The 15,210-nt window shown below is 31.8% G+C and overlaps 1 protein-coding gene and 1 pseudogene across 1 annotated transcript; both read right to left on the reverse strand.

Moving 5' to 3' along the window:
• Positions 1–3,681: 3,681 nt before the first annotated feature.
• Positions 3,682–6,424, reverse strand: LOC116120000 (isoflavone reductase homolog). Its single transcript, XM_031405934.1, has 4 exons — positions 6,087–6,424; positions 4,262–4,502; positions 3,959–4,162; positions 3,682–3,865 (listed from the first exon to the last, which is right to left on the reverse strand). The coding sequence occupies exons 1-4, from the start codon at positions 6,414–6,416 to the stop codon at positions 3,702–3,704; spliced, it is 939 nt and encodes a 312-aa protein (XP_031261794.1). The 5' UTR covers positions 6,417–6,424; the 3' UTR covers positions 3,682–3,701.
• A 3,176-nt stretch (positions 6,425–9,600) lies between these two features.
• Positions 9,601–12,263, reverse strand: LOC116119994 (annotated as a pseudogene).
• Positions 12,264–15,210: the final 2,947 nt, after the last annotated feature.

The raw sequence follows: 15,210 nt of genomic DNA on the forward strand, positions 1-15,210 counted from the left end.
TTTTGGATAAGAGTTGCAGAAGGGTTGGTGGTTAAATAGATAGTAAAGTACATTTTCCCACCAAAAGTTTTTCCCACCCATAAAGAGTAAAGTAAAGTACACTTTCCCATCTCACCCATGGTCAATCTTCGTCAATGGAAGAGTTGGTGGTTAAGCGGTTTTGAGTTAATACTAATACCTCAAGGGGTTTATTTGTTTGGATCAAATCTCAGGGGGTTTAAAGTAATATTCTCTTTTAATTAAAATGTTTTTAATATTAAAAAATAATAAAATTTATTATGAAAAAACAAAAGAAAATCACATTTGCTAGATATAGATTAATATTGAAGAATTATTAGTTAAATAAAGGGCGATTTATTAATTAAATTCAAACACGTTTATGGATAAAAGAAATCTATAATTATAATTAACTTCTTGAGCTCTGGTGATAGCTTTAAATCTACTAATTTTTGATTTATGGGTCCAACCTGATTTGAAAGCAACGGCAGCTATTGGTGGCCAGCTTTAGCATCATGAAACAGTTGAATTGATATCTTACCTTTAAATCTTTAATAAAGAGATCTTGTCTTCAAAGAGTTAAATACATTTTGGTCCTTGAAGTTTGGCCCCAATACATATGATTCAATAGAATCTGATAGTAAGACTTAGGTCCTTATGAGGTAACAGCTTTTTAATTTATTTATTTTTAAAGTCTAAAAAATCCATAAACTTTTCTTACTTAAATGAAATTAAAAATTAATAGAATTATGCAAATAAATAAACGATTGCTAACTGAGTGTTTTAGTAAAAATTTAGAGCAATTACAAATTATAAAAGAATAAATATAAACAAATTTAAGGTATTTTAGACATTTCTAAAAAATTCAAAAAACTTAAACCTCATAAGAACCTAAATGTTACTATCTCTTATTACTTAGCCCATACCTCAATCACCAAAATAGATTTAGCTCTATCTTTAAAAGCGGAATAACGTTATGTGAAAAACTTTTCGCCCCTTGGTTTAAGAGTTACCCCAAAGTTATTCTCTGTGAATTTCATTTTCTATTTGATTAGCTTTTACCACTAAAATTCTAGTTTCACCCTTCTTTTCATTATTAGAATGATAAATAATTACTAAAAATTTCATGAAAAATAACAATTATTAACAAATTAGGCAAATCATCAAATATGAAAAAAAATTAATCCTATAAAGTTCATACAAAATCATAAATTTTTTTTTTTATGTTATACACGTTAGGTGAATTGGTAAGATTGTCCTCTCATGATTAAATGTAACATTTTAATTAGGAAAAAGAAGGTAATATTAGATGTTTCCGAAACTAAAGGAAAAATCAGGGTCACAATGTTATTTGGCCTATCTTTAAATTATTGGTGTGTCCCACTTCTTTAAAAAAAAAAAAAAAAAGCCACCGACAAACATCACGAGTGTTAAGTCCATTATTTTAAAACCCGGACTGGAGGACAACCCATTTTACTGTCCAAGTCATGGGTCAACCGGTCCAACCGGTTGGACTGGTGATGTCAGCGACAATTTTATTTTTTAAAAATTACTATTATCCCTCAAATTTTAATATATTACAAAATTCCCCTAAAAAGTTTGAATTAGTCCCTAAATTTTTTATTTATTTCAAAAATACCTCCAAAAATGATCAATTAATCCCTAAACTTTTGACATATCTCCAAAACACCCTTATAAAATTATAATTAACCCTCATAATTTTGAAATATTACAAAAACCCTCTAAAACCTGAACCGGACGGGAGAAGCTGCTGGGTCTCGGTCTGACCGATCCGACCGGCCAGTCCGATTTGGTTTTTGAAACAGAGGTGTTAACATAATTCCTAATAGCAAATTCACAGCATTTCCATGTGATATTGAAGTCAGAATAAGAGTTTTGAAATCATTCATAAGACAATTTGATATAGATATTATGTACTTCATACTTTTTTATTTCTAAAATAAAATATACCCATTATTTTCCTTCAATTTCAATATACAAAATAGAGTACGAGAAGGTTCAAGATCCATACCCGGGCGGGGCAAGTATAGAGCTTAAGTGGATAGATTCAGTAGATTATGCAGATTTAGCCGTCTAAGTCAAGCCCATCTAAGCCAGCCTTGGTCAGTGATCCATACGATGGGCTTACTTTAAAACTGTTGTNTAAAACGTATTATGAATTGGATTTTTTATTTTTATTTTTAAATGCAGTTTTGCATACCAATTGTTGATTTTATGTTGTAACGAGTTAAGAATCTTTTTTTACGATAAACGACTTTTTTCCACCCAAATTGGTCTAATGACACTTTCTCAATCAAAACGTTTCAAAGTACAATTTTATTATCTGTTAATAAATTTTATTATAAAGAAAGATAAGATGGTTAAAAGTCCGTTATAAGTAAGGATAGAATAGTTAATTAACATTTTGCATCAAAAATCAAAATTTAAAATTGAAGTGTGGGTAGTTGTAGGGCTAGGGCGTTGACACGTGTCCCACCCAAGTTTACCTTAGATAGAAAAAAGGAGATGCAAGTGGTGGTGATGGGGAGGTGGCTTAGATCCGGCCAAAATGGAGGCGGACAAGGTTGGGGAATGGATGGGTTTTGTCGGGGATGAGTAGGGGAAGCTAGTGGTAGTGGCGGTGATGTCTAATGGCGTTTGAATCCAACTAGATTAGAATTTTGTCGACAGCCATGAGGAAGGGAAAAATCGCGGAGAAAATGCTTAGACCCGACCAAAATGGAGGCGGATGAGGTTGGGGAATAGATGGGTTTTGTCGGGATGAGTGGGGGAAGCTAGTGGTGGCATCATAATCCGACTAGATCTAGATTTTTCTAGTAGTCACGAGAGGGGAAATTGCGGAGAAAAGGCTCAGATTGGCCAAAATAGAGGCAAATGAGGCTAAGGATGGATGGGTTTGGGATGGATGAGTTTTGTCGGGGATGAGTGGCGGAAGCTAGTGGTGGTGGCAGTGATGTCCAACAACGCTTGAATTAGACTAGATCTAGATTTTTCCTGTAGCCGTGAGGGAGGGGAAAAACTCGAGAGAAAGTGAAAAAAGGGGCAAATCAGTTGGAATGGAAGTGGAAGGTGGAGGGAGGTGAGGTCAGCTGAAAAGGTGAAGAAACCCGATAGAAAGCCGACAAGAGATGTCGGCAACGACGGCTTTGAAATCTCAACAGCTACTCATTGATTTAAAAGCACTAGGGACAAATTGGTAATTTAGTTAAGTAAAATATTAAAGAGCATTTTCGTCTTCACAATAAATATTACCGTATTTAACGAAAATTATTAATGATATATAACGTTTGGATAGTAAAATAATATTTTAAAATGTTTTGGGTGAGAAAATGTCGTTAAACCATTATTTGGGTGAGAAAAAATTGTTTACTCATGAATTAATACAATGTATTATTTAGTACCACAGTAATATTATCCGAATCACCAATCGCTTGCATGTATTCCATAATTTATACAGTACAATACATTGTGGCATTCCAAATATGCCGTAATTGTATAGTAGCCTGGAACGTAATCATACTGGAAAACAAGCAAAAAAGAAATGACTAAAGCAGGAAGGTTCCATGGAGATGATAGAGGGCAAAATTCTACAATCCAAGAGATCAATAAAATTTGAAAACTTAATTTTATTACTTATAATATTACTTACTGTATGAACTGCTGACTGCAGAAATACAAGATCTTCATAAAAATTGCTTCAAGTAGTCATCCATCCTGGTGTATTTCACCTCAGGATAAAGCCTTGAAGCTTCTTCTTGGCCTTCACCAATTTCGAAGTTCGTTAAACAACCTTCATAGAATATATGATAGAAATGTCCTATTCCCACTTGTCCTGCATAGTCCATATCTGCATTCAAACACAGAAATTATTAAATTAATTACTTTTTTTATTAAAGTAAAAAACCATTAATTAGGTCATCGTTTCCAGCTTAATTCATACCTTTCATGGAGGCCAGGAAGTCTTCTTTAGAAATATGAACTTTCTCTAGTTTCTTCCCGCTCAGCTTTTCCCAAATCTCAACTAATTGTCTTTGGGAAAGAATGTTCTCTGGTGGCCTCAAGTACACTGTTTTATTTAACGTACGAGGATCATCTATTGTCTTAATCGCATATGTTCCTATATCATCTTCGTCCATGAATACAGCTGCATGCAAAAAAAATTTGTGCATGAAAAGATACGTAAATAGGTCTCTATTGGAACATTGAAATAAATTAAAGGTGACAAATTAACTTATAATTGTACCTTTGCTATTGCCATCCCCGTATATTAAAACCTTTTCTTTCGGGGGGACGAGCGTGCCAAGTTGAGAAAGGTTTCCGGCGAAGTAACCAGCAAAACAATTAGCAGAAACATAAGTGAATGGGATTTTAGCTTCCTCTATTGCCTTTCTCACTACCATTTTCTCATCAAATGTTACTCTTCCTGGTTCAATTGCATTTCCCATCCGTGCCGGATCCATTCCAAATTCTGAAGGCAAGAAACGCTACACCAAACCAAAAAAAAAAAAAAAAAGTTCAAGCTCTTTTCAGATTTTTGTTCATATGCCTATAAATTGTATTTCTGAAAAGTGTATTTTACATCTCACATTAGATAGATATAAGTTAGATCATAGATTTGTAAAATCGAGTAAACAAGATTATCTAAGATCATCTTCAAAAGACTCTTTATATGACATAAACAAACAAGAGTCTAACAGACTCTTTATTCTTTAAATATAAATTAAAAAGTGAGTTTGATTCTTTATATTTAGAGAGTCAAATTTCACACTCTATCTAATTTTAAATAATAAATTACAAGTTTTTATGTATTTTATTTATGATTTATCTCTCATATTAAGTTTCTTTCTTGAAAAAACATATTCTTTATCCTAAAATTTAAAAAATCTATTAGATTTAAATAAAAAATTTGTTCTACATATTTAAAAATCAATAAAGATACTGAAAGATGCTATTTATTTTAATATGTTAATCTTTTAGATATTTGGTAAACATTAATAATAGGTCAAAACTAATAAAAAAAACTAATGATAATGCAATTAGCATCACCTAATGCATGAGAAATGTAACTAAAAGTGGTATTTAAAAATGCTTTCGGTAGTGTCAAATGTAATACTATAAATTAAAATTTTGACTAAGTTAGTCAAAATTGATTTCTTTTTTTTTTATACAAATAAAAAATATAGGAAAATGAAATACAACAATATAAATGAAAATGAAGCTTTGATGTTTAAATAGTATTACGCAAATGGAGGCGGTGTACTTTGATTTCGAGCCCCACGGTTTGACTTGAGGAATCTATTTTGAAATTATTATCACCTACTTTGATTGAAACGTTAACGTCTCCTTAAATTACATTTGGTTTGTCAATCTTTCGCCATATGACATCACTAAATTTGTAAACACATTAAATTTATCTTGTTAATTATAAGTTTAAGGAAAATTAAAATAATTAAATATTATATTAAGTCTTTGTTAGTGTTTTGTTGGTGATTATAATAAATAAATATCAATATCACCAACCAAACACTAACAATAAAAAATGTGAAGAAAACAATGAGTGCATTAATAGAAAAGGATTAAATTTCTATTATGATAATTACAATTATTGACTACATTATTCTAACCATGTCCTTGTCAATATCAGCCTTAAAAATTAGAAAAAATCTCAATTAATTAATCTTATTAAATTTGATGTGGGAAAGTTTATGTATAAGATTTGCAAAAGCTTTCCAGGATAATACGAAAATAATGAAAATCTGAAAATCTAGAGAGACAGAGAAGGAAATTAACGTTTTCTAATTTTCTAATTTTTTTTAGTTATATATAAATTAGAAACACAAATTTCATTTCATTTCATTTATTTTCCTTTAGAACTTGAAGATTAATGACTAAAAACTTTTGTTGATCAAAATATACTGTAAATTACAATAACCATAATCTTATTTATATAAGTAGCTATAATATAGGTTGGATTCTATAGTAATTCTGAAACATAAAAGAGACAATGATGAAAATTAAACATTTCAGCTTAAATATATTAATTAAACCACAAAATAAAACTAATATACCTTAACGTTTCCAGCTTCTTTGATAGCCTCAACAAGCTTCAGCTGCAACATAATGTTGTGGCTCCGAAAATGAACCCCAGAGATGGCGCAAATCACCACGTCAACTTGTTTCACAGCTTCAACAAGGCTACCGAAATCCGAAAACGAGCCCTCAATGAGGCGAGCCCCTTGCTTCTTAAATGACAAAAGCATTTGAAGCTTATCGATGTCGAGGCCAATCTCCGGCCTTTGAAGAACATAAGTTATATGTCCCTGCGCTAAACTTGCCCTCACAAGTCTCCTCCCAATATAACCCGTGCCCCCAACAACAAGAACCTTGCTCTTCCCCATTTTTTTCTTTTTTTTATGTTTGGTTCGACCGATGAAGTTGCAGAGGAGCAGAGAGTTATATAGAGATTTGATGGTGGATTTGTTTTATTTTATATATTATAAAACGTTGGCCAGGAAGGAAATATATTAAAGTTTAAAATTATATATTGAATATGGTTAGGTGTAAAAATGTCTTTGGAGTACTTGAAAGCATGAAAAAATTGTATTGTGAATACGATGATGGGTTGGATATGTTGACACGTAATTAATAATATAATGGAAGAGATAATGACGTTGGTGGAAGCTGGGCTTTTTGACAATGTATGGATGAGCCTTTGATCCATCGATGGAAGGATTTTAATCAATTTCGTGTTGATATGTTAACCACTATTATAACATTTTATTAATTAAATTCAAACACGTTTATGGATAAAAGAAATCTATAATTATAATTAACTGTTATAACTGATAATGTTATTTTTATCATATATATATTATATTTAAATAAATTTTTAATATTATTAATAATAGTTATGATGTAAACAACTGGTGTAAAGTAGTACCACTGTAGCTTTAAATCTATTAATTATTGATTTATGGGTCCAACCTGATTTGAAAGCAACCGCAGCCTTAGCATCATGAAACAGTTGAATTGATATCTTACCTTCAAATCTTTAATAAAGAGATCTTGTCTTCAAAGAGTTAAATACATTTTGGTCCTTGAAGTTTGGCCCCAATACATATGATTCAATAGAATCTGATAGTAAGACTTAGGTCCTTATGAGGTAACAGCTTTTTAATTTTTTTTTTAAAAGTCTAAAAAATCCATAAACTTTTCTTACTTAAATGAAATTAAAAATTAATAGAATTATGCAAATAAATAAACGATTGCTAACTGAGTGTTTTAGTAAAAATTTAGAGCAATTACAAATTATAAAAGAATAAATATAAACAAATTTAAGGTATTTTAGACATTTCTAAAAAATTCAAAAAACTTAAACCTCATAAGAACCATAATGTTACTACTCTTATTACTTAGCCTACCTCAGTCACCAAAATAGATTTAGCTCTATCTTTAAAAGCGGAATAACGTTCTTGGAAAAACTTTTTCGCCCCTTGGTTTAAGATTTACCACCAAGTTATTCTCTGTGACTGTAATTTCATTTTCTATTTGATTAGCTTTTACCACTAAAATCTTAGTTTTCACCCTTTTTTTTCATTATTAGAATGATAAATAATTACTAAAAATTTCATGAAAAATAACAATTATTAACAATTAGGCAAATCATCAAATATGAAAAAAATTAATCCTATAAAGTTCATACAAAATCATATTTTTTTTTTGTTATACACGTTAGGTGAATTGGTAAGATTGTCCTCTCACATTAAATATAACATTTTAACTGAAAAAGAAGTAATATTAGATGTTTCCAAAACTAAAGGAAAAATCATGGCCATAATGTTATTTGGCCTATCTTTAATTATTGGTGTGTCCCACTTCTTTAAAAAAAAAAAAAAAGCCACCACGAACATCACGAGTGTTAAGTCCATTGTTTTAAACCCGACTGGAGGACAACCCGTTTGGCTGTCCGAGTCCATGAGTCAATCGATCCACTGTCTGTGCTGATGATATCAGCGACAATTTTATTTTTAAAAATTACTATTATCCCTCAAATTTAATAATTACAAAATTTCCCTAAAAAGTTTAAATTAGTCCCTAAATTTTTTATTTATTTCAAAAATACCTCAAAAAATTACCATTAATCCCAAAACTTTTGACATATCTCCAAACACCTTATAAACTATAATTAACCCTATATTTTGAATATACAAAAACCCCTAAAACCTGAACCGGCGGAGAAGCTGTCGGGTCCTTGGTCTGACCGGTCCCGACGGCCAGTCCGGTCTGGTTTTTGAAACAAGGTGTTAACATGATTCCTAATAGCAAATTCACAGCATTTCCATGTGATATTGAAGTCGAATAAGAGTTTTGAAATCATTCATAAGACAATTTGATTAGATATTATGTACTTCATACTTTTTTATTTCTAAATAAAATATACCCATTATTTTCCTTCAATTTCAATATACAAAATAGAGTACGAGAAGGTTCAAGATCCATACCCGGGCGGGCAAGTATAGAGCTTAAGTGGATAGATTCAGTAGATTATGCAGATTTAGCCGTCAAGTCAAGCCCATCTAAGCCAGCCTTGGTCAGTGATCATACGATGGGCTTACTTTAAAACTGTTGTCTTAACTCTTAAATCAAATAACAAAAGAAAAATTACTGTCAATGAGAGATAACCAATAGAAAACAAATTACACTCATCCTGTAACTGAATCGAACAGTAATTAATAAAGAACCACAAATTTTCCCTTTTAATCTTTTTTTTTTCCCCAAGCAATAGCCCATCCGAAACACCATGACTTCCATTAAAGTAATGAAAATTACAATGAAATGGGATGAGTTTGGTCGGGATAGTGGAGGAAGCTAGTGGTGTGGCAAGGATATCCAACAACGCTTGATTAGACTAGATTTAGATTTTTCTTGTAGCTATAAGGAAGGAAAAACTCAAGAGAAAGTTAAAAAAGGGCCAAAAAGGGTCAAATCGGTTGGATGGAAGTGAAGGTGGAGGGAGGTGAGGTCAGCTGAAGGTGAAGAAACCGAGAAAGCCGACGAGAGATGTCGGCAACGACGGCTTGAAATCTCAACAGCTACTCATTGATTTAAAAGCATTAGGGACAGATTGGTAATTTAGTAAGTAAATATTAAAGAGTTTTCATCTTCATAATAAATTCACTGTATTAATGAAAATTATTAAAAATTAATAAAGTTGTATTTTAAAATGTTTGGGTGAAAAATGTCTTTAGACCATTATTTGGGTGAGAAAAAGTTGTTTACTCATGAATTAATACAATGTTTATTTAGTACACAGTAATATTATCCAATCACCAATCGCTTGCATGTATTCCCTAATTTATACAGTACAATACATTGTGGCATTCCAAATATGCCGTAATTGTATAGTAGCCTGGAACGTAATCATACTGGAAAACAAGCAAAAAAGAAATGACTAAGCAGGAAGGTTCCATGGAGATGATAGAGGGCAAAATTCTACAATCCAAGAGATCAATAAAATTTGAAAATTAATTTTATTACTTATAATTTACTTACTGTATGAACTGCTGACTGCAGAATAGATCTTCATAAAAATTGCTTCAAGTAGTCATCCATCCTGGTGTATTTCACCTCAGGATAAAGCCTTGAAGCTTCTTCTTGGCCTTCACCAATTTCGAAGTTGTTAAACACCTTCATAGAATATATGATAGAAATGTCCTATTCCGACTTGTCCTGCATAGTCCATATCGCATTCAAACCCAGAAATTATTAAATTAATTACTTTTTTTATTAATAAAAAACCATTAATTAGTCATCGTTTCCAGCTTAATTCATACCTTTCATGAGGCCAGGAAGTCTTCTTAGAAATAACTTTCTCTAGTTTCTTCCCGCTCAGCTTTTCCCAAATCTCAACTAATTGTCTTTGGAAAGAATGTTCTCTGGTGGCCTCAAGTACACTGTTTTATTTAACGTACGAGGATCATCTATGTCTTAATCGCATATTTTCATATCATCTTCGTCCATGAATACAGCTGCATGCAAAAAAAATTTGTGCATGAAAAGATACGTAAATAGGTCTCTATTGGAACATTGAAATAAATTAAAGGTGACAAATTAACTTATATTGTCCTTGCTATTGCCATCCCCGCATATTAAAACCTTTTCTTTCGGGGGGACGAGCGTGCCAAGTTGAGAAAGGTTTCGGGCGAAGTAACCAGCAAAACAATTAGCAGAAACATAAGTGATGGGATTTTGCTTCCTCTATTGCCTTTCTCACTACCATTTTCTCATCAAATGTTCTCTTCCTGGTTCAATTGCATTTCCCATCCGTGCCGGATCCATTCCAAATTCTGAAGGCAAGAAACGCTACACCAAACCAAAAAAAAAAAAAAAAAAAAGTTCAAGCTTTTTCAGATTTTTGTTCATTGCCTAAAATTGTATTTCTGAAAGTGTATTTTACGTCTCACATTGATAGATATAAGTTAGATCATGACTTGTAAAATCGAGTAAACAATATTATCTAAGAGCATCTCCAAAAGACTATTTATATGACCTAAACTCTTATTATAAGAGTTTATCTATAGAAATAAGAGTCCAACAGACCTTTATTCTTTAATATAAATAAAGAGTGAGATTGACTCCCCCCATTTAAATAATAGATTTCAAGTTTTTATGCATTTTATTTATGATTTATCTTCCTATTAAGTTTGTTTTTGAAAAAAACTATTTTTCTCTTAAAATTTAAAGAAAAATCTAAATTTATTTTTTATATTTAAAAATTAATAAAAATGCTGAAAGGCTCTTTATTTTATACATAATCTTTAGATTTGGTAAACACTCACCGACACAAATAGTATTAAATAGGTCAAACTAATAAAAAACTAATGATAATGCAATTAGCATCACCTAATGCATGACAAATGTAACTAAAAGTGGTATTTAAAAATGCTTTCGGTAGTGTCAATGTAATCCTATAATTAAAATTTTGACTAAGTTAGTCAAATTGATTTCTTTTTTTTATACAAATAACAATATAGGAAAATGATACAACAATTATGAAAATGAAGCTTTGATGTTTAAAGTATTACGCAGATGGGGCGGTGTACTTTGATTTCGAGCCCCACGGTTGACTTGAATCTATTTTGAAATTATTATCACCTACTTTGATTGAAACGTTAACATCTCCTCAAATTCATTTGGTTTGTCAATCTTTCGCCATATGACATCACTAAATTTGTAAACACATTAAATTTATCTTGTTAATTATAAGTTTAAGAAATTAAAATAAATATTATATTAAGTTCTTGTTAGTGTTTTGTTGTTGATTATAATAAATAATATCAATATCACCAACCAAACACTAACAATAAAAAATGTGAGAAACAATGGTGCATTATAGAAAAGGATTAATTTTCTATATGATAATTACAATTATTGACTACATTAATCCACCTCTTATTCAAATCCTATCCTTGTCAATATCAGCCTTAAAAATTAGAAAGAAATCTCAATAATTAATCTTATTAAATTTGATGTGGGAAAGTTTAGTATAAGATTTGCAAAAGCTTTCCAGGATATGAAATAATGAAAATCTGAAAATCTGGAGAGACAGAGAAGGACATACGTTTTCTAATTTTCTAATTTTTTTTTTTAGCTATAAATTGAAAACACAATTTCATTTCATTTATTTTCCTTTGAACTTGAAGATTAATGACTAAAATTTTTTTTGATCAAAATATACTGTCCCTAATCTTATTTAAATAAGTAGCTATGATATAGGTTGGATTAATTCTATAGTACTTCTGAAACATAAAAGAGACAATGATGAAAATTAAACAGAAGTTCTTATTCTCAAACCATGTATATTATCTACCATTTCAGCTTAAATATATTAATTAAACCACAAAATAAAACTAATATACCTTACGTTTCCAGCTTCTTTGATAGCCTCAACAAGCTTCAGCTGCAACATAATGTTGTGGCTCCGAAAATGCACCCCAGACATGGCGAAAATCACCACGTCAACTTGTTTCACAGCTTCAACAAGGCTACCGAAATCCGAAAACGAGCCTCAATGAGGCGAGCCCCTTGCTTCTTAAATGACAAAAGCATTTGAAGCTTATCGATGTCGAGGCCAATCTCCGGCCTTTGAAGAACATAAGTTATATGTCCCTGCGCTAAACTTGCCCTCACAAGTCTCCTCCCAATTAACCCGTGCCCCCAACAACAAGAACCTTGCTCTTCCCCATTTTTTTCTTTTTTTTATGTTTGGTTCGATCGATGAAGTTGCAAGGAGCAGAGAGTATAACTTATATAGAGATTGACGGTGGATTTGTTAATTTTATATTATTTTTATAGGCATGTACTAACAAATATGGAAGCCCCATTCTGTGGATACAGTACAAGTTACTCTGAAGTTGGTGTTAAATAAAAAATTAATAATTATAGAAAAAAAAACTATAATCGAATAAGAGATAGGGAGGGGTTGGTGGCACGGGCCTGGTTTTTGGTTTATATTAGAGCAGTCACCTAATCCGCACATAATTTTATTTTTCCACCTAATCATAACATAAACACTATAGATAATATATTGAAAGAAAAGTAATATACAAATCTTATAATTAAATACAAAAACTTTTGTTTGATTTCAAACTGTTACATGTCAAGGGTGCATGAGAGTCATTATATGTTGATTAAAATCAGATTTTGAATTCCCTTCTAATTAACAATTGGTCTCATAACACGTATGTGAAAAATTTGACTTTTAGTTGAAGCCGAAAGAGCTATTAGGTGCAGAATCCAGTTGTGGCCATGTAGTTCATCCGCTTCTACAAACCATAAGTTTTGTTTTAATTTCTTCAAATCTCTCTCTCTCTCTTAAATTAAAACAAATATTATTAGTCAATCAAATTCAAAGACTTTAATATGCTATTTCTGGTGTACACACATAAAATCTTTGTTCAATCGTCAAATCCTACTTTTTCTTATTGAGGCTTCTAGATTGCTTTGCCTTCTTTTTATTTTTCACCAACTATTCTATATTATATACGTTAGCCGAAGGAAATATATAAAGTTTAAAATCATATATTGAATATGGTTAAATAATGAGGTCTAAAAATGTCTTCGGAGTACTTGAAAGCATGAAGAAAAATTGTATTGTGAATACGATGATGGGTTGGATATGTTGACACGTAATTATATATTGTAATGCCTCAAAAGTCAAGTCTATGTCAGCAGATTAATGTCTCTTTGTACCAGTTGCCAAGCCATATCTCCAAAGATATTCTCAAACTTTATCTCATTTCAAAGAGATGATGACGAGAACCTTCCATGTGTCAAGGCAACTTGCAAAACACTCATACATTAAGTGCAAATGTGATAAAATGGGCACTCCTCTTCCCGAAGGAGGAGGCTGGGCTGAGATTGGAGCTTCATTTCTTTCTCTATAAAAACACTGTATTTCTTCATCTTTGTATGCCTTACGGGCAAAATCATAGAAATAGTCAGAGATCAATAAAATAAAATAGATGTAGGAGTCGCTTGTTGCATCCAACCACTATAAAAACCCCCTATTGCCAATCTTTCATTTATATTTTTTGCAAAATATAATCTCACTCCATATTCATCTCATGTCCATCACGTGTGATTCCTAAGTCCGCTTAGCACTTCTCACGTGCGAGTCTTGGCGTCGAAATCAGTGTCACATAATATAATAGAAGAGATAATGAAGTTGGTGGAAGCTGGGCTTTTTGACAATGTATGGATGAGCAACGTTGCCATTGATACTGAATCATCCATCGATGGAAGGATTTCAATCAATTCCGACATCTCAGTTGTTGATATGTTAATTACCACTATTATAACATTTTAATCTGCAACGTAACTTCACATCATGGTTCTTTATAGCAAAATTTAATGATCCATCAACAAACTTAAGTAGAATCAGAATCACTACCATTAAAGCATAATCCTTTATTTTATATGCCTCTTCGTGTTTATGCTTTAATTGGATTTCTAGTTGCGACCTACCTAGCTCATTGTTTCAACATAATTGTCATTGTTATGTCTAAAAAAGTAGGACTGACGTGGAGTCTCGTTAGTGAAAGATGGTCAGAGCTCAGAAGGGTTCTGTGCCATCCAGGTGCAGTCACGTCGTGCCTAGCGCAAGTGGTATGGCTCCTGTCAGTGCAGCTGGTGAGTGTCAGGCTAGCAAGCGGCTGGAGATTGTCCACGTGTCAAAACCCTGCTTTAGTCGAGGAAATCCCTCGAGCAGGTGACCAATGGGACGCAAAGAAAGGATTTGCACGGCACCTATCCACTTGCAACTTTTATAATCATTACCTTGAACTCTCACACTATAAATAGAGGATTTTCCTCTCATTTGTTGGGATTAGCTACTTTTATCTTGAAATAGCGCTCTCTCTCTCTCTTGTATTCTCTCTCTAAACTGTAACTCAGTTTGCTGAACGCGACTTGACATCTTTCTCTTATACAATAACAGTGGATGTAGGATTCGCTTTTGAACATCCAAACTACTTTAAATATTGTTCTTCACCTTTTATTTAATTTAATCCCCTCATATCACATGTAACTTCTATGTCTTTTTAGCATTTTACACGTACGAGTAATTTGTATCAAAATCAAGCATCAACAGTCATGAAAATTCGCAAGCATTCTACAAACCCAATTGCTACTGGTATCATCGTTACTAGAATCTTTCAAGCAACTGATAACTTTTTCCAGTTATATATCTCCTTCCAAATGTAATGATATATACAAAAACAACTTATTCTTTCACAGTATGATAATTGGAGTTGAACTTACTGTTACGAAGATTAGATACATAGCTAGGCCTCATATTAAGCATTTAAATGAGACGAAGGCCCATCTTATCTTATGGCATGATAATAGTTTGAACATTTATTATTGGTCGCTTTTATTTTATTTATGAGGCTGCTCTCTCCTTCCTAATTCTACGATGGCCCTTTTCAGCATACAGATCATCAATGTTTTTAAATACATTTTCACTTCAGATAAGTATCTCATTTCAAGAATAATCAGGGGCGTTTGGTTCAGGAATGTTAGATTAGTAGGAATATTAGATCACTAGAAAGATAGATTACCTTGGAAGATTACTGGGAATCTTTAGAAAAATGTGTTTGGTTAGTTGATGGGTATGTTATATTAATATGTTTG

This window comes from Pistacia vera, unplaced genomic scaffold (genome assembly GCF_008641045.1).
Source record: "Pistacia vera cultivar Batoury unplaced genomic scaffold, PisVer_v2 Contig915, whole genome shotgun sequence".
NCBI classification, from domain to species: Eukaryota; Viridiplantae; Streptophyta; class Magnoliopsida; order Sapindales; family Anacardiaceae; genus Pistacia; species Pistacia vera.